General features: G+C 46.3%; 4 protein-coding genes across 5 annotated transcripts; 1 reads left to right on the top strand and 3 right to left on the bottom strand.

The window, feature by feature from the left end:
* Window positions 1-868: 868 nt before the first annotated feature.
* LOC108030274 (multidrug resistance protein homolog 49) lies at window positions 869-6,897 on the bottom strand. The gene is made up of 8 exons (XM_017103100.3): window positions 6,776-6,897; window positions 5,861-6,017; window positions 5,601-5,794; window positions 5,295-5,540; window positions 3,427-4,988; window positions 2,547-2,995; window positions 1,822-2,430; window positions 869-1,754 (listed from the first exon to the last, which is right to left on the bottom strand). The coding sequence occupies exons 2-8, from the start codon at window positions 5,966-5,968 to the stop codon at window positions 1,005-1,007; spliced, it is 3,918 nt and encodes a 1,305-aa protein (XP_016958589.2). The 5' UTR covers window positions 5,969-6,017; window positions 6,776-6,897; the 3' UTR covers window positions 869-1,004.
* A 2,120-nt stretch (window positions 6,898-9,017) lies between these two features.
* Window positions 9,018-13,521, bottom strand: LOC108030347 (uncharacterized). Its single transcript, XM_017103212.3, has 2 exons — window positions 13,384-13,521; window positions 9,018-10,931 (listed from the first exon to the last, which is right to left on the bottom strand). Exons 1-2 carry the CDS (start codon window positions 13,385-13,387, stop codon window positions 9,529-9,531), a joined length of 1,407 nt encoding a protein of 468 aa, XP_016958701.1. The 5' UTR covers window positions 13,388-13,521; the 3' UTR covers window positions 9,018-9,528.
* LOC108030348 (uncharacterized) lies at window positions 11,487-13,521 on the bottom strand. Of its 2 annotated transcripts, XM_017103213.3 has the most exons (3): window positions 13,384-13,520; window positions 12,964-12,996; window positions 11,487-12,438 (listed from the first exon to the last, which is right to left on the bottom strand). In XM_017103213.3, exons 1-3 carry the CDS (start codon window positions 13,385-13,387, stop codon window positions 11,582-11,584), a joined length of 894 nt encoding a protein of 297 aa, XP_016958702.1. In that variant the 5' UTR covers window positions 13,388-13,520; the 3' UTR covers window positions 11,487-11,581. The 2 variants fall into 2 exon arrangements, with proteins under 2 accessions (XP_016958702.1, XP_016958703.1); XM_017103214.3 differs by lacking the exon at window positions 12,964-12,996 and having other exon boundaries at window positions 13,384-13,521.
* Window positions 13,522-14,814: 1,293 nt separating this feature from the next.
* On the top strand, window positions 14,815-16,261 carry LOC108030425 (uncharacterized). The gene is made up of 4 exons (XM_017103311.3): window positions 14,815-14,935; window positions 15,197-15,588; window positions 15,658-15,819; window positions 15,887-16,261. Exons 1-4 carry the CDS (start codon window positions 14,929-14,931, stop codon window positions 16,184-16,186), a joined length of 861 nt encoding a protein of 286 aa, XP_016958800.1. The 5' UTR covers window positions 14,815-14,928; the 3' UTR covers window positions 16,187-16,261.
* Window positions 16,262-19,729: the final 3,468 nt, after the last annotated feature.

The raw sequence follows: 19,729 nt of genomic DNA, 5'->3' as shown, positions 1-19,729 counted from the left end.
TTCTCACGTTTCCCAGCGAATTCCCCAATCCAAATTCATTCAATCGGCTTGTTTATGCGTAAGATTCCATCATATCTGTAGGCAAAATGATTGGGCGAAACTGAAAACTTTCCGTGGACACCTAAAAGCACAGTGCCAAGGCGGCTGGAAATGGCAGGTAAGAGGTCCTACGCTGTTTGGACCTCGACTTTACAAACATTGAGGTAACTGAAAAGTAAGCCCCTAATATCAAGTACGAGCTTTCCATTTCATGCTTAATATTTTAAGCACAATTATAAAATTTCCAAGTTTTTTTTTCTGGGTGGTGCTTAGCATATAAGGCACATATAATAGTCGGTGTTAGTTACCGTGACTGGTAAGTCGTAATATCATATCTCTATTATCCTTTTTCAGGTTCCAATTATAGTTTCTCCTACCACCAGTACCAATCTCAGCTCGCAATACATGTATACTGCTTTAAGAATTATTCGTCCTTAAAATATGCCTCCAACTTTTTTACATCAATAATAGATAGTACTTGTTTGAAATACAAACATCTCTAGATTTATAATGGGCTCTGCTGTATTTTGTTCCCGAGATCGGGATACTCGCTTGGCGATGTATTGACACTGCAAATAGTTGATTCTAGCAAGAAGAACTTGATTTGTTTCTGGGTGTACGCAATAGTTAAAAACTAAACAGAACTGCAGCCGAAAGATTGGTCTTAGAGACCAACCCTTAGAGGACCAACCCAAAACCCCCTTTTTTAATCCCGTTATGCACACCCTGATTTTTAACCATTCTAAACAAGTCCAAGTCCAAGTCAGCAAAGCGGAAAGGGGCCAGAAGAGACCATTCCAGAAGCAAGATATCGACCTTAAGTCCTTGGGATTGATACAATAAACTTTATTTCTTGGTCTATACTATTTTTTCGTAATACTTTAACACGTTTTGTAAGCCTAATGTAAATAGTAATTTACTATTAGTAAATTAAAGCCTAATGGTTATCACTCCAGTTCGCTGAGTTAGCCCGCCACCTGTTGCATCAGGTAGAGGTTGGCGTAGATCTTGTTCAGAGCCATCAGCTCGTCGTGGGTGCCGTGCTCCACCACCACGCCGCGCTTGAGCACGCAGATGAGATCCGCATTGCGCACGGTGGTCAGGCGATGGGCTATCGTCAGACAGGTGCGCCCGGATCGCGCCTCATCCAGCGCCTGCTGCACCACCTTCTCGCTCTCCAGGTCCAGCGCCGAGGTGGCCTCGTCCAGGATGAGGATCTTGGGGTTCCTGACCAGCGCGCGGGCGATGGCGATGCGCTGCTTCTGGCCCCCGGAGAGCTGCGAGGTCTTGCCCAGCCGGGTGTCGTAGCCCTGGGGCAGGGCACTTATGAAGTTGTGGATGTTGGACTTCTTGGCAGCCTCGATGATCTCCTGCATGGACACATCGTCGCGGAAGTTGTTGCCATAGGCTATGTTCTCGGCAATGGTGCGGTCGAAGAGCACGGGTTCCTGGGAAACCAGGCCCAGCTTGGAGCGCAGGGTATCCAGCGGGAAGTCCGTGCTGGGCACTCCGGTCAGATTCACGGATCCCGAAACAGGATCGTAGTAGCGGAGCAGCAGCTGCACACAGGTGGACTTTCCCGAGCCGGAGGGACCCACCAGAGCCACCGTCGTCGACTTCTTGATGGTGAGATTTAGGCCCTGCAGGATGGGGGTGCCCTTCCTCGTGGGATACTCGAAGCCCACATTCTCGTAGACAATGTCGCCCTCGGATTTCTGAAAAGGCAAGTGGATTAAATCATATGAATACCAAGAGATAGAAATCCTTTAAGTGTGGACTCACCTCCACCGTGTTGTACGGACTCTGGGGCGGATTGGGCTGCGTGGAGGTGCGCTTGAAGAGATCCATCAGGCGTCCGGCGGATAGAATGGCATCATTCACATTCGGGGCATAGGCCAAGGCCTGTCCCAACATCCAGGAACCGAAAATCAGCGCCTCGGCCACCTTGATGATATCCTCGTAGTCCATTCGGTCCTCTGCCACCAGAATTCCACCGTAGTACATGGAGATACCGTAGGCCAGGAAAGGAGCCGCCTGTCCGAGAGCAAACACCACACCACGGAAGCGAACCTTGCGCTTGCAGGCGACATCCACACGATCGATCTGCTGGATGTACTGGTCCAAGACCTGACGCTCCAGGCACAGACCATTCACCGTTCGGATATTGGTGATAGCTTCGACGGCTACTTGTGAAGCCTCCTCGATGGACGCCTTGGCCTTCTGGGCGCTCTTCATGATGAAGCGACCCTCCAAGTAGACGGACAAACATACCAATGGGAGGGTGACCAGGGTGAGGAGAGTTTGCTGCCAGGAGAAGACGAATCCGACGACCATTCCGACCACAAGAGTGGCCACAGCCTGTAGCATGGTTCCCACACGAGCTCCAGTGGCCTACAAGTATAAACAAATGGTTATATAATTGCATAAATATGGGAATATAACGCAATAGTTTTATCAAATCCCTTTTAAGGTGTCTAAAAGTATGCTACAATATATCTTGAACTTACCCCCTGAACGTTGGAGCAATCGCTAGCCAGTCGTGAGCACAGGGCTCCCACCGAGTTCCGCTCGTCATCGAAGTACGCTATATCCTGGCCCACGATCGTTCCAAAGGCCTGTTTTCGCAGCCGCGTCGTCATTTTTACACCAGCCGTCGTGAACATGTAGGTCTGGAGCATGTTTCCCAATCCGGCCAGAAGGCCAATGCCAACGAAGATCATGGATATTTTCAGGACCTCGGATCGCACCACATCATCGTCACCGTCCGACAGGATTCCGAAAAAGTCACCGAAGAAGAGACCCCAGAGCGGGAAGGTGGCGCCATGCATCACGGAGGCAATGCAGCCCACGACGATGAACCGCCATTCCGGGGAGTTCAGTTTCATTAGCTGTGCAAAGGACACTTTGGAAACCACTTCCTTCTGCTTCTTCTTCTTGCTGCGACGCTGCGAACGACCTGTAAAAAGAATGGGTTCCGTTGTGTTACTAAAAGCGTTGCTATAGAACGTGTTTTAAGGTGTATTCGAAGAAAGGCATATAACTTTGAAATTCATAGGAAAGATTTGAATACAAATTATTAAATCTTTACTTTATGAGCTTGTTTTTAAAATAAATGGTATTAAATGTTTTTAATTAGGGTAAAGAACGTGAAGTTAACTTTCTTATCAATTGAGTGCAACCAATACGAAATTTTAGCCATGGTATAGATCAGTGCTTGCCAGCAGAAGAGTCGTGTGTAGGCCATGGGACACAGATTTTCTCTGCCACCATCATTCCGCCGCCTTGCCAAAACCATAGTGCAGAATTTATGATCTGTTCTGGCTGGCGACTACTGGTATTTATACTTGACTTCTGAAGTGTATTCTGTTTCTGACTTCTGGTACTTACGCTTGCGTCGCGTGCTGGCTCTGAACCCGCTGTCCCTGGAGCTGGCCGAAGTGTGCAGCTCGGGCTCCTCGTCCTCCTCCTCATCCTCCTCGTCGTAGTCGCTCTCCTCGTCGGACAGGTTCTGCGACTTCTGCAGAGGTCGCCCGACCACCGCCCCCTCATCCGCCTCGGTGGCCTCCTTCCGCTGGGTGATCTTTACCAGATCGCAGTAAAGGCCCCTCCGTTCCATCAGCTCCTCGTGGGTGCCCTGCTCCGCCACCACGCCGTCCTTGAGGAAGACGATCTTGTCGGCGTTGGTGATGGTGGACAGGCGATGGGCCACGACCAGGGTGGTGGGTCCCTGGCTGGCCAGCTCCAGGGCACTCTGCACCCGCTTCTCGGAGGTGGGGTCCAGGGCGGATGTGGCCTCGTCCAGGAGCAGCACCTGCGGCTGCCGCACCAGTGCCCGGGCAATGGCAATGCGCTGCTTCTGGCCACCGGAGATCTGGGCCCCCTTCTCGCCCACCTGGGTGTCGTAGCCCTTGGGCAGGCGAGTGATGAAGTCGTGGCAGTTGGCCGCTCGCGCCGCCTTCTCGATGTCCGCCTGGGAGGCCGATGGTCTTCCGTATCGGATGTTCTCGCCAATGGTGGTGGCGAAGAGAACCGGTTCCTGGCCCACCACTCCGATCTGCGAGCGCAGCCAGCCCACGTTCAGGGTGCGCAGATCCCGTCCGTCCAGTTTGACGCTGCCCGCCTCGGGGTCGTAGAACCGCTGCACCAGCTGGATGAGGGTGCTCTTGCCGCACCCAGAAGCGCCCACGAAGGCCACCGTCTGACCCGGAAGCACATCGACGGTGAGACCCTTGAGGATCTCCACATCTGGTCGGGCGGGGTAGCGGAAGCGGATGCCCTCGAAGCGAATGTGTCCAGTCGTTTTTTCCGGCCTGCTTCCCTTCTCGTCCATGGGGTCCACCTGCGACGGACGATCGATGATGTTCAACAGGGTCTGTCCAGCAGCCGTGGCCACGGCTATGGCCTCCACATGGGGAGAGGCGAATCCCAGATTCTGGGCACCCATGATCACAGCAAAAAGGACGATAACCAAAACGGCTGGGGTGTAGACGCGGTCGGGGAGATCGCGCTCATCCAGGATAAGAGTGACTCCGTACCAGAGGGCAAGGGCCATGCAGAGGTAGATGATCAGCCAGGACAGAGCGTTCCCCAGGCCCGAGTAGAGACCCTTCTTGCGTCCAGTGTTCTCTGCCGGAATAAGTAGCTTTGCAAAGCGATCTTTCTCCTTGTCCTGACCACTGAAGGCGAACACGGTGCGAATACCGCTGAAGACCTCCTCGGCCACGTTGGCGGCATCGGAGTAGGACTTCAGTTCCTTCTCCGCCAGTGATCCTTGGAGTCGGGCCACTACACTGGTGGCTGCGATGATGAAGGGCACACAACTGAGGACGACCAGGGTGAGCTTCCAGCCGTAGACGAAGGCGGACACAATTCCAATCACAAAGGTCATGATCAGGAAGGTCACAATCACCACCTTCTCGCCAATGCCCTCCTTGACTTTGTCCAGGTCTCTGAAAGGGGTAAAAAAAAACCAAGGACACATTATAAAAATTATAATGAAAAAATAAATAATGAATTATTTTAATAATCTCAAGTGCATCCTAAAAAACTTCTTACGTTTTTAGTTGTGTAATCACAAACTAGCCCCATCATTATAAAGCATGTTGATTATAATAAATCAGAATGCTAATGTGAGTGGGTTTGTAGTTTGCTGATGAATATTCTAGTGATATAACTTCTGGTTAATTATAATAATGGTATTATAATTATTTGGATCAAGTAACACCTGCGGGTTTAATGTATCTGTAGAAACTCACTCTGTCATTTTACTGGCGAAGTTGGAGCCCGAACTGGTGTCGTACCAGGCTATATCCTGTCGCAGCATGGCCTCCAGGAAGAGCTTTCGGATGCGATCGATCTGGTTGAGGGCGATCCTGTTGGCCAGGTCGATGGCGGTTGTGATGAGCAGGAACATGGCTACGGAGCCCACAAGACTGCCAATTCCAAAGGCTGTGGCGTCATCGATGATGGCCTGTTTGTTCTCCTCCTCACTGGCGTTTGTTCTGCAGGAAATATGGCATTACTAAGCTATCCTGGATATCTCCTCCATTAAATTGACTTACAATTGCTTGCCGCCTCCAAACAATGTGAGGGCAAAGGAGGGCGAGGATGTGCCCACGCCCACCGTGCGGTCCACGAGCAGCGATGTGAATTCTCCATAGATGATCATGAAGTAGGGGATGAACACTGACGCACCTGTGGCCACCAGCAGACTGAATACGAACAGGCAGCGCTCACACGCAGTGGAGTATCTGAACTATGTAGCCGAGAAAAAAGGGATGTAGGGCATGCTCACACAGAAGCAGGTACAATCACTACTCACCAGATCCAAGTAGCTGTACTTTTTGGTGGTGCCTTCGCCAAGGACCGATCCTTGCTTTGGCTGGAAGTCACCAGCCTGAGGAAGCCGAGATTCCTCCTTTTTCACCATTGTGTCTTCTTGTAGTTATGTATCTATATGATCGCTATAGCAATAAAACCTAAGAACAAAGTAAGCAATCAGTAAACGACACTTTGCGCTGGCCTCATATCTTTCGTTTGAATTGGGGTCTATAATTTAGAGTCCGTCAATTAAAGCATTCAGGCACAAGAACCGTTGACATGCCCATTTGTTTGCTGTGCTTTATCTATCAAAGCAGCTATAAAAGTCAGACCACCATCATAACTTATAATCCGCACGTCCTTAGATCATCTTAAAAAGTATATTCATATTTATTTATAATTCATATTTCCATAAAAGTCTGTTTGCTTGCTCTGTTAGACTAATTTGTTGCACTTAGTTAAATGGAAATGAATGTATCTTAATATCTTGGGAATACCTCATTAATAAACCATTAAAAATATTACTACAGATAGTTGTGGCACCATTTATCACGCTTAAGTGTGTGATAATTAATACTATATTACATACAATATTGTAGAACTTATTAAACGCGGTGCAAAGGGCTGATTAATCAGCAAAAACAATTTTCCCGAGTCAATTTAAGGAAATTAGTTCGATTGCGCGAATAGAAAAAAAAGCGTCCATAAATTAATAAATTAAGCGCAATTGGAAAGCGAGATATTTTCTTGTTTAAGGCGATTGTCAATTGTGAGCGGCCCGCGCGAAAGTGGGTAGTGCCCGCCCCTAGCAGCACTTAGATACTCTCGATTGCATCTGATTCACTTGTTGAGAAAGTACCACTCATTAGAGTTCCTCGACAACTCAATTAAAGTTCACCTGCCGTGCGGCACTTACTTAGCACGTGCTGATCTTCGGGGACTCTTAAGTGACTGGCAGAACGCGCGATCGATTGGGGAGTCTATGTCGCCTCTGGCCTTTCAGCACTGGCAAGTGCAGGAGACGTCTGGAGCCGACGAGTGCGCGATCTGAACTGGCCAACCCTCCACTCGACTGGTTGCGAAGACAGCTCGGTCCCAGAATCTCGGGCCTCGGCCCGGCCATAAACCCGACCGCATGGCTAATCGGGATTGCCCTGGCCACCGCCCGCCTCTCGGCCGGCGAACGGACAATACTGGTTCCTGGCCCCATCCTGTGGCGGCCCAAAGAGCTCTTTACCTGCGCCAGGTAATGCAGATTAGACCGATTAGATAGGTGCCATCGATTCGGCGTTACGCTCGCCTGTTATCAGTCTCGTAACCGGTATTTGTTTACTCTTAGCTGCATCTACAGATGGCGCACTTAAGGCCCAGACTAAGCCGACTCAGCGTAATGCGTTTGCGCGCATGGTTTTCCCCTCGTGAGAGGTTTTTAAGGAGAATTCGTAAGATCGGGGGACTAACCGAGAAGAAATCTGTATCTGTATCGCGTGCGAAGGCCGTGATTCATCTCGCCGCTCAGGTGCGCCGTGAACTACCTGGATGTGGAAGCGTGGTGGCGGCATTCCCACGTTGCCCAGCGACTTCCCCAATCCAAATATATTCAATTGGCTTGTTTATGCGTAAGATTTCACCATTTCTGTAAGCGAAATGATTGGGCGGAATTGGAAACTTTCCGAAGAGTTCTTCGCCAATCTAATCGGCGCTTGTAAGGCCCGCTCGTATGGCCCACAACCGCAGTCAAATAAAATATATGTGCGCTTCTATCGAGCAACAAACACATCCCGCGCAGTGATGTGTTTTTCAGCAAGTCAGATAAGTCGAATTGTGGCCAATTTAGACAAGGTTTTCGAACAGATAATTGCGGCTCGGCCTGGTGTTTTCGACCATTTGCGATCAGCTGGTGAAATGATTGTGGAGGCTCTTGAAATCGAACCCATAAAAATGTTCTCTTGGTTACGGTCCTGGTTTGATTCGGTTGTGTTATCTCTAGTTAACCGAATTTTTATAATTGAAACTCGTGCATATTTATAGATGTGAGGGGTGAGTGGGACAAAATCAATTGCAAACAGTTTAGTATATTGTTAATCTGACTTTCGGCTTTGTTTTTTCGCAAGCCATTAATATTTTATGTGTTCCAATTTAATCATATCAGTGATGCATTTCGTCTGGCGAGATCTGTATTTCCTCTTTTACGTTTTGGAACTGATAAGACTTAAAAATCTTAGGTATAAACAGCTTATTTTTAAGACTTTAGATACTTACAACAGTTAAACTAAACTATAATGATGCATGTTATAACAATGTTAATAAAGACTTTGAATTTTTCATCTAAGACTAGGTATATAGTTTAGCATTTCCTAAGATCTAATACAAAATATTTTATATATTTTTAAAAAATGTCATAAGTTGACCATAGTTGACCATCCTCTTCTGCCAGTGTACTTTCGGAAAACAAGTCGTGACGTCGGCGGTCGTATTTACTCTTACCTGCTCTCTCTTTTTCTCCCCTCTCTTTCGCCTGGTGTTGGCGTCGAAAAAACCAGATTCGTTTTGAAGAAATCTTGTGTTGACCAATAACGGGTAGTTGTGGGAAATGCCTGTTGGCCTAATCAGAGACCGCATATGGGTTCAAGGAAGTTTCAAGCGCGTTCTTTGCTGGAAACACGGCGTTTTTAATTCCGCACATTAAACTGCCTTTTATACTCTACGTGATACAATTTTATTTTGACCTTAGGCTTCCGTGCCCGCAGATCGGTTGGTCAACATCAACTAATTGTAGTTTAGCGGGTAAGCGGAAGAAATCTGGGCTTTATGGCGGTGCATATAAGGTTTGGAAGCATTCGACTCTATGAGTAGCTTTAGTTAATCACAGTTGGCTTATACTTTTTATATAGCTGAAAAGAGGCGCAAGATACCCAAAGAACCAACATTAATGCCGCGTTACTAGTACTATAGTACCTATAGAGTTGCCCACTATTCTTAATTTATTTCAATGTACTGCTGGCATTTAGTTTGTAAGTATCTTTTTTTCTTAAAATTATGTCAGCACTTATCAAAAAGCATGCAAGTCTTGAAAAGATGCAGTAAGGCTGCAGTAAAGATACAAGTTGTTTGATAAAAACCGTTTTTAAGCCCAAACCGAAACAAAGTATAATATCTAAACGCAAGTCATTTAATAAATAACACAGTAAGTACAGAACGTAATGATTATCATATGCAACTTTCAAAGCGATAATAACATAGGTGTTCAGTGAAATAATAAATGTATATAGTGCACAAGTAACTCGGTGGGTTAAAAATAATAAATACTTTTATTTGCTAATTAAGATTAAACAGGTATTGTTTTGATTCCGGTTAGTTCTTTGGTATTTCAGAGGAAGCTGCACTGGGAAACAAGTTTGAGAACTTTAGCTATGTAGATAGATATTAGCAGATGGACAGATAGATAAATAGATAAATAGATAGATAGATACATAGATACATAGATAGATTGATAGATAGATAGAGAGATGAAATATAGAGAGATAAATATCATTGCCATATTAAGTTGATATAAATGTAAAAATGAAATATTTAGCAGTTTAACAGTTCCTTAACATTAGTATAGTATAGTATTATTTCTTTGGATGGTTTGCTTTCGGATTTCAGTTTACGTATTATGGGTTCCCTTCAATACACCAAGCAGATGGCCTGCTGTCCGTGAAAAATGTCGCTCCTAACCAGGACTTCGTAGCTGCTCAGCCGGATCTCCTGACCTCCGTATGGGATTTGCAGGCACCGGTTGTAGGTTTCAATCACGCCGGGGGTCAGACTTCCGCAGTAGTGACCCCGCCCAATGAAAAGTGGCTCCCCGCCCGGGGTCCTTCCGGCCACAACTGCTCCGGGAGGAACGTTTCCGCCGTAGGACGGAACCCAGTGGTATTTGCCCTTGCCCACCAGCATCTGGTACGAGGGCTCGACGATCTCCCGGCCTCCGTGGGCTATGTAGGCACATCCCCGGCTGGGAATCGCCTTGCCCGGCACATGGACACCCCGATAGTAGGCTCTGCACACAAGCAACTGCTCCATGTTGCTGTCGTGACCTCCAACCACGGCATCGGGGGAGTAATAGTATCCCGGCTCAGCGGATACCCAGACGTCATAGCTGTTGCCATAGCCATAGGCATCATATGCTGGAGCACCCGCACATTCAGCCGGAGTGTAGGAGGAGCATCCTGCCTCATATGGGTTATAGGTGGAGGCTGGTGTAAACGATGGTCCTACGGGAACGGATACTGCCGTGACCTCTGCGGCCACGAAGGGTGGTGGTGCCGCCGCAGAAACCTCTGCGGGTGTGAAAGATGCTGGGGGAGGAGGCGGAGGTGGCATCACTAGGACTCCTCCGGCCGGCGGTGTTGGAGTAGGTCGTGGCATCGCCATCACACCACCCACCGGAGGCAGTGGATCCGGTGTGGGTGTATATGCCGGAGGCCTGTCGGTCAAGGGAAAAGGCATGGCAGCCAGATCCGGATATGGATACGGCTTGGCAGCCAGGGGGGGAGCCATCGCCGGCGGAGGAGGTGGTGGCGGCGGTGTAAGCGGGCACTTTTCCGGCTCTTCTAGGGGCGGTGGAGGCGGCATTTGCCAACCCGGAACCACTCGGCGCTCCTCCACAAGAATCTCATAGGAATCGAGGCGACGTTCGGCCCCACGAAAGGCAATGAAGAGGGCTCGGTGGACGGAGGAGATCTTGCCGATGATCAGGTGACCCTCGTAGTGACCACGTCCAATGTACACCGGTTGGTCCAGCGAAGTGCGTCCGCAGAGCACCGCGTTCTCGGGGATCACATGATCGTAGCACTTGATCCACACCAGGTTCTGGCCGCACAGCACCTCGAAGATGTCCTTGGGCAGGGCCTCGCCCCGCTGCGAAATGAATCCCAGCTGCTTGCTAGGCACCACCTTGCAGACCAACATGTCGCCCTCGTGCTCCGCCCTGCCCACGTAGATCATGGCGCCGTCCTCATCGTTGCCGCCCACCACCGCCTCCTCGGGTAGGGAGGAGTAGGCCGAAGATTGCACCCACTTGTAGGCTGGAAAGGGGAGAGAAAATAGTTAGTAAGTGTACTAATACATCATTAAAAAAATAAAAATAAATCAGGTACTTCTTTTGCCGAAAGCATTTGTTAAAACATTTACTTATACTTTTTTTAAACATTACTTATATCCCAAAATTATGACAATGAATGAGTATTTTTTAATTGATTTCTTTTTTGATAAGTACGAACGTATAATCTATCTTTTTTGACACAAAAAATCAATTATGTCTACCAATGTACACATGGGCTTGGACCTTAAAGATGAGTTCTTTAACTGGTATAACTAGAAGTTGCCTTCTTAGAGGTTATAATAAGTTAGGATTACTTTAAGGCGCCAAAACCATCTTATCTTATGTCATAAATTCGTAAAATTCGTCTGATGCAATCAATAATTGGGTAATTTATTAGGTTACTAAAGTACCAATCAATAAATGTACTTGAAGATTAAGAATGCATTGTAATAGATGTGAAATACCATATAAATGCATAGTTATAAATACCCGATAAGGGATTTGATAAGTTTCCAAGGACGCGGAAAATGTAAACAGATTTCTTGGGTGTTGACAGTCGGTTTATTGGGTGCGATTACAGTTTGATCTGGGCTAAATGCATATGGTATTTATGGGCATCCCCTCCGTTGGCGATTATTGCCTGCAGAGGATCTCGTACGAGTTGATGCGGATCTCCCGGCCGCCGTAGGGGATGTACAGGCAGCGCTGGCTGGCCGAGACCAGGCCGGGAGTGAGGCTTCCCTGGTAGTGACCCCGTCCGTAGTACAGGGGCTCTCCGTTGCGGGCGCGACCCGTGGAGACGGCGTTGGGGGGAATATGGTGGCCGGCATGGGCCCAGACATATCCGCATCCGGTGAGCACCTCGTAAGTGGGCTTCTGGAACTCGTATCCCCCGAAGCAGACGTAGGCGGTTCCCTTGCTCGGCACCACCTTGGCGGGCAGCATCTCGCCCTCGTGCAAGGCCCTGCCGGCGTAGATGGGTGTACGATCGGAGTCGTGTCCGGCGATCACTGCTCCCGGAGGCGTGTAGCTGGGCGAGGCAGGCACCCAGACATCGTGCTGCTGCTTGATGAGCACTTCGTAGGTGTTGATGCGCACCTCCTGGCCGCCGAAGGGAACGTACAGGCAGCCGTGCGAGGGGTGCACCTTGCCCACGGACAAGCTGCCCGCGTGGTGTCCTCGTCCCACGTAGAGGGGCTCTCCGGTGCGGGTCGTGCCGCTCCTCACCGCATTGGGGGGCACGCCACCACTGGCACTGGGCACCCAGGCGAATCCCTGGCCCACCAGCACCTCGTAGTGGGTCTTCTGGTGCTCCGCACCGCCGTAGGCCACGTAGGCGCAGCCCTTGCTGGGAATGACCTTGGCCGGGAGGTTCTCGCCCTCGTGAAAGGATCGACCCACATAGATGGGCGTGCGGTCCGAGTCGTGGCCACCGATCACCGCGTAAGGGGGCAGGGGGGCGTAGGGAGACGAGTGCACCCAGGTGTTTTCTGCAAGGAGAGAGGCGGAAGGCGATAAGCTTGGCACCACGCGATAAGATAAGCTACCTGTACACAGAGGGAAAACTGAGAGTATAGCTGGGAAATGGTTTCCAGGTCTATCGATTTAAGGAGCTTGGAGCTCGGATTTCAAAATGTATCTGCTGTCATTTAGTTAAGATACTACTTTTTCTGACTAAGAATTACTTTTTATAAATATTTAACCAATTACTATTTAAGTATTTTAAATTTAATACAAAAGTGGGCAAGAAGGCTTAAATTAGGTCGTTCTAAAAAGCTACAGATTAAGTGTCATCATATAATTAAAAATAGTAAAAAGAACTTATTTCAGATTAATTTACCAGATAAAATTAAAATTATTCATTGGAAACCATACTCTGCCAGTTTTTTCTCTGTGTAGCTACTTGGCTTGCTGTTCGGTTTGTGGGGTCTGGGTGGTCTGGGGCGGGGATCAGTGGGATTAGGGGGTTCACAGAGGCGTAGGGTTTCACCCTGGGCTCACTGCACTCGTCCTACCAACGGTCACAACTGCTCCTGGCTGCACGGCGCCTGGAAGAGTGCAAAGAAAGGCGGAGAACCGTAAAAGTCACTCAATGCTCTTTGCAAGGGGTTTCGGTATATTACACAGAGAAAAAATAATAAAGCCACCTCGAGTGGTCAGAAAGGTGTATTTTTTCGACCGTAAAAAGGGTTTTATCTACACCTCAGCAATTAATAGAAGTTTTGGTATTTTTAAAGGCATTCACAGGTTAAAAAAGTAATATTTTATAACCTTTTTAGAACTTCTTTTAACACACATGTTTTAAAATCTCTTTTTGAGTCACATGCTTGCACAATTTATTCGATTTTTCCTGGACTAACTTTGATTTTGCAGGTGAATTTGGCAATCTGTGAGATACTTTTTCGCCACTTTCAGCGCTTACTCATTCGACTTACCCATTGTGTGTAATTTATAGATAAGGGGTTATTCCTCCGGTAAATTCTATTTTATAAATATTTGCTTTTTATCCCTCCACGAAGCGTCTGCACAGACTGAGGTTGGACTTTTCACTAAAACGTTGGATCCGAGTAGCCTGGCGTTTAAAAACAGACCCAGACCGATTTGTCACCGCCTCTTATCGGCGAGCTTTTATCTATCAGTTGGTATTTGTATTGCAAAACAAGTGCAACTGATATTGGGGTCTATGATATCTCCGTCATTTACTTCCAGTCTCGAAAGCTCGATTTCCAGAACAGCGTTCCCTTTATCGATCGAGAATGAATCATTACCCCAAACCGGCGGTACTTTTAGAGGCAAGGAAAGCGAAACATGTGGACATTGTTGCTGCCGATACTGTTGTTGGCACTCAACAGGTGGAACCCCAATTTAGTGAACCCATAAACAAAATGACGCCTGCCAGAAGCGCCAATTTTCGAAAAATCCCCCGGTGAAGTGTCGATAAGCGGCACCCGAAACATCCACACCAAGTGATCTTGGGAAAATCTTCCACGACCGAAGGATTATAATGAGGGATCGTATATACAATTACAATTTTAAAGGTTTTGTTTAAAATACATTACAATGAAAGGACATTTTTGGTAATTCAAAATCTATCAAAGGATTGTATGTACTTTTCTTCTTAAGACCCTGTTTTTGTTTTCTCTGTGTGGATATCACTTTTCCCATTAATAATATTTGTCTTTAAGGGCAATAACCTCTATATTACATTCATGAAACGTTTTTCTCATTATAAAAATCTGAGTCAACATGGCGCCTATGATTGTCATATGAACAAAGTTCATAGCAATTGACTTATTTCGTCGGGAAAAGGAGTGTCTTTTTCCGCATAGATGCACATAAAATTGAAAGTCAGCTGATTTCCGACCTGTAAAACCAATATCGATTCATATTCCAAATATTTTCCGTAACTGCTGACATGCTGGGACTTATTTTTGTTCTAGAAGTACATTCCTTAACTTTGAAGTTGATCCATGGACAGCAACATACGTGTACATATACTTTTTTACGAACGTATTGATCAAGTTTATTTTTGACTGCCGGCGATAAGATTCGCGGGCAACTTCTCATAGATAAAACAGCAAGGTGTATGCAGTAGACAAATATACGTTTAAGATCGATTGAGAAATTGTCGTTGCCCTTCCTGTAGAACACGAAATTTAAATTGTTTTGGCACTGCTAAATTAACCAGCCGCCAATCTGGCACACCTGTCAGTTGGTCGCAATGACGAACCCCCCTCTGAATATGAGGAACCCTTTGTGAAACACACATGTACTCATAGTCCAAGCCAGTGTGACTAAGATATCTTATCAAAGTCGGTTAACACTGGCGACTGATAAGACGGCACAACAGCTTTTAAGGCGCAAGCGTTGTGCAGCTGGAGAACAGTCGTTAAACTCAGCCCGAACAGAGCGGAGCCAGCGAGCATATACCACCACGTTCCAGACCTAAATCAAGCAAGGAACACACACTCAAAAGCAACATGGGAGGTGAGAAAGTAGTTAGTGACTAAGATCATTCCTGCGAAAACTGGGTGCCATAATTGGCCGAGGTGTCATCGATACTCCGCTCACCTGACAGCCCAAATCCCTGGGAGCTTTGGAAGCTTTCCGCAGATCCGGCGATATCACACCCGGCTAGATAACAAAACAGACAGAGTGGGTCTGATTAATGGGGTACAGTTGGGCCTCCTAGTTGAGCTAACCCATCGACACATCTAACCTTGTTCCACTTACACCACTCACTTGCAGACTACACCTGGATTAGCTCGAACGTCTACGAAGGCCTGCCACCTGGCGCCATCCTAGCTGGCCACGATTCCGACCAGGATCCCATCTATGTGGGCCGCGCCTACCACAACGGCGAGATGCTGCCGGCCAAGATTGTGCCCGGCAAGCAGCAGGCCTACGTGCCCTGGGGCGGCGAGGAGATCAACAAGCACGACTTCGAGGTGCTCGTCGGCGACCACTACTCCTGGATCCCGGCCAGCGGCGGCTTCGTCCCGCCCCACGCCATCCGCGTGGGCCAGACCGGCGAGGGTGAGCCCCTGTACGTGGGTCGCGGCTACTTCCAGGGCAGCCTCACGCCCGGCAAGGTGCACCCCTCGCACCAGTGCCTGTACATCCCCTACGGCGGAAGGGAGGTGGGTCCAACTCATCGAACGCCACTTGTGGACGATCCCCAAAATGTAACGACTCCTTTGCTGTTTCAGGAACGCCTGGAGGCCTACGAAGTCCTTGTCCAGCCGGAGGTTTGGGTGGCCTCCTCCGGACGCGGCATTGTGCCCGGCACAGTCATTGGCGGTCACGACTCTGACGGTGATCAGATCTACGTGGGTCGCGCCTACCACGAAGGCGACTTGCTGCCAGCCAAGGTGAGTGGCTTGAAAAGACAGCGATTAAACCCCTTAAAATACATATGTATCCGCTTGTATCCACCAGGTGATTCCCAACAAGGGCTGTGCCTATGTGCCCTACGGAGGCGGTGAGGTGGTCAAGCACGACTACGAGCTGCTGGCCGGCTACGGATACGGCTGGGTGCACGACAGCCACGGCAATGTGCCCGGCAACGCCGTGCTCTGCGGCCGCACTTCCGACGGAGAGCCCCTGTTCATCGGCCGCGCCCACCACCACGGCAGCCTGACCCCCGGAAAGATCCACCAGTCGCACCACTGCCTCTACATCCCCTTCGGCGGCGAGGAGGTCCGTCTAGACCACTACGAGGTCCTGGTCAAGGGCTAAGCTGCCCCCGCGCCCGCTTCGTCTGCCCACTAATTTATAGCTCATCTTGTTTCATTAAATATTTCTTCCACTGAACCTGCCGACATGTTTCAAGGGGAAAATACGTTATGCTTATATTATATAAGCCCACCTTATCGTCCGTACTTTCAGAATTAGACAAGTTTATATCCGTATACAACAGAATTTGGGTCAGGGACATTTTATTCAATACTCTTATTGCTGGGCGGTAATCGAATAAAGTTTTTGCGTAACATTTTAAATCCTTCCCGGTAATCCGTTGAGTGCTCAGTGCCAAAAGTATCTCAGAGCTGTTGGAGCCCATTGCAGCTCTTGCCTTGGACGGCCAAAAGAATAGGGTTTTCCCGTGACATACCCAACAATTTAGATTGTCCCGCAGATGCATCCAGGTTTGTACAATCTATGAAGTTGTCTATAAAATTATAGAATATATAATTCAAGGAAATATAACAAAATTTACTAATATTTTACATTGATTAGCTGAACAGCTATTTAAGCTCAGTGTGTTGAGAAAGTCGGTAAATTGGGCTGTCTAGAACAAATTCCCCAGAAATAACTTCAATATATTTTATTGAAATTTTTGCTAGAGACCCAGGCTCAACAATAGCCATATGCTTAAAAAAATATAAATCCAGTTGATAAGCAAGTTAAAATTCAATAGGGTATTAATAATCAAGCGATGCACTTTAGTTTATCGTAAAACTGTTTACTATAATCGATTTAATTTAATTTATATGTATTTATCGTAGTACTGGTTAAGTCTAATAAAAACTGTCATTAACGAATTAACTTGTAATATTCAGATGGAAGCGACAAAAGCAGGATTCAAACTCTGAGTTCCGATTTCTTATCCTGAGGTTAGAATAAAACTTGGAAACACGGAATATCTAAATTTGCTAGTGACACGCAGTAGTTCTTAAATCAAGAAATATAAATTCTTAAAATTTTCAATTGTGGTTTGGGTCCAGGCTTGTTCAGAGCTTTCTTTCTCTACAGGGGGTGTAGATGCCAAGTAAATAAAATGGAAATTACATAGAGCTTACTTTGCAGCGCAGCATGTTGCGCAACATTCCTTTGTATTTGTCAGCAACATTTTCGTTTTTGTTGGTATCTGTTCGTTGTTTTCCAAGTGGCACATTGTCGCCTTCTCTCGCTCTCGCGCATGCTTTCCCTCTTACTCGCGTTCGCATTCGCTGCTCGCCTGCCATTGGTCGGAATAGAGCGGCTGTTTTTATTGGCTAACTGGAAGTAAAGCCCTCCCCATACGTGCAACACAATTGGCCTGGCCTTCCGCGGCGTGGCAAGTTCCTCGGCTTGTGGACGTGGCCAACTGGATGTGGCAAGATACCAAGAAGAGGCGGTACCTTCTTTATAAAACGTATTATTTTGCATTACTTGATAAACGTTACTTAACATCATTGACAAAATAAGTAAGTTAGTAGAAAGTTAAAAACTCAGTTTTGCTGTTTTTTTTACTTCATAAAACCTTTTACAAAATGTTCGCGTTGCAAACAGGTTCTTAGGCCGCTTACCTGGGCCATGAAAATGCCGTCGCTTCTTCCGCTTCCACCTAAACAGGTTATAACTACATGGAAAACATTTCAAGACGAGATTGTATAAGCAGTTTGAACTTTAAAAACTTGTAAGCAGGCGGTAGCTGACTTTCACAAAAACAAGTCGAAGTTCTGGAAAGAAAATGATTGCTTCATTTAATATACCCGACAGACCTGCATAATATAATAGATTTTTTTCTTTATGTATAAAAGTGGAATCCATTGTTTTACAATTAACAGCTTAAAATGTTTTAAATTGTTATATTTCCTGTTTTTATTTCCTTTTTTAATATATTAATATAATTTTCATTGTCAAATTGATCAATTTAGATAGTTACATATGTAAATACTAAGTGCTGTATGTATTTGTTTTGGGTTTTCAAATACTTAAGCCACTATTAAAATATTAATGTTTATGTCATCGGTGTGTTTGGTTTCGGTACTAGTAAGTAGTTAAAGGGGAGCTTGCTTTAGAAGCTTCAAACATTTTTTTCGGTAAGGAAGGAAATATTCGATTGAAATGAAACTTTTTGGTTTTGTTGTTATATACTTCAACAGTCCTCTCAAATTTATTTCAATTAAATATATGTCATACTATGCCTGGTAGAAGTATTTCGCCAAAGCGCATGAAGTGTGCATACATACATATATCGTGAGGCGGGACCAAAACCAAAAATATTATATTTTCAATAGTGTAGCTTCTAGTAAAAGCCTAATAAGATTGAACAAAAAGTGAGAAATTAAAAAAAAAAAACATATATCAAATTAAAAAAGCTATTTTTTTTAAATGTTTTTAGGTTGTTTAATCATAACTCTCTAAAATTTTTTTGGGTTCAACTCGAAGAGAATTTTATCCCGAATAAAATACATTTTGTCTCGTTTCGATATGAAGTTTACTTTCTACCAGCGTTTAAAGCAGGCAACCATCTTTATTAACTACCAAAAATAAATAGTACATTACGTTAATTTTACAATAGTATTGTTGTCACAACATAAAATTCTAAATGGGCTGTAGCATCCTGTCCATCAAGGTCATTGCTTAAAGCATAGGTAAGTATCTTCTGCAAGTTCCTTAAGATACAACCAAACTTTCTGGAAGATAAGCGCAAGCTATTTGTATATTATAAACATATAAAATACTAAATACGTCATTATTAAATGAATCCATTTTCAAATTACCTTTACAAAACCTCGGTTGTAAGAGTAAAAATTGGTCTTAAACTACGGTCACTAAGTTGGGCCCATTCTTTTGGTGCAAAACTCTTTTGTATAGAGACCATTACGTTAAGAGTAACTTTTTCGTGGATCAAATCGTTGATGAAAATGCCCATTTAACCATTAAATTGTTCAATTTTACCAAATAGGTATATAACGTCTATAGACCGAAAATATTATTGAGGTAAGATCCAACTTACAGTAAGGCTTTGGTAAACAGAAATGAAAGGGAAAATGCATCTCAAATAAAACGCAGGTTAAGATTAAATAAACCAATTTAATAAATTTACCTGGCTGTGGATGCAGCCTTTCCTGTTCAACTCGTTCAATTTGAACAACCGACACGACACCCCAAGTACACGCACCAGCTCTTCCATTCCCTGTCAATTTCAGACTTCGCAACGACAGTCATAATTTTAAAGCCATATATGTGGGGTTTGGGATGCACGGAGCTACCCACCCTCGCCACATGCCGCTCGGCCAATATAAATTCTTGTAATTTAATTTTGCTATTGCAAGGGAAGCGCACTCACATGCCCGTAATCCGGCCATCCACGTGGAGTCCCACTGAAGTCCCAGTGAAGTCCCAGTGAAGACCCAGTGGAGAGATATTAAAAGGCAACTCCGATGCTATCGGAGACCCCATTGAAGCCCAGCTTCCTTCGCTTTTGGCTGCTTTTTTGCCGCCAACCCTCGGAATAACTGGGAAAATGCTCGGCATTCCGGGGCCCAGGCAACAATAACAACGGGGACGGGA

This window comes from Drosophila biarmipes, chromosome 2R (genome assembly GCF_025231255.1).
Source record: "Drosophila biarmipes strain raj3 chromosome 2R, RU_DBia_V1.1, whole genome shotgun sequence".
NCBI classification, from domain to species: domain Eukaryota; kingdom Metazoa; phylum Arthropoda; class Insecta; order Diptera; family Drosophilidae; genus Drosophila; species Drosophila biarmipes.
The sequence above is the reverse complement of the archived record's forward strand: the minus strand, read 5'-3'. Positions and strand labels throughout refer to the sequence as shown.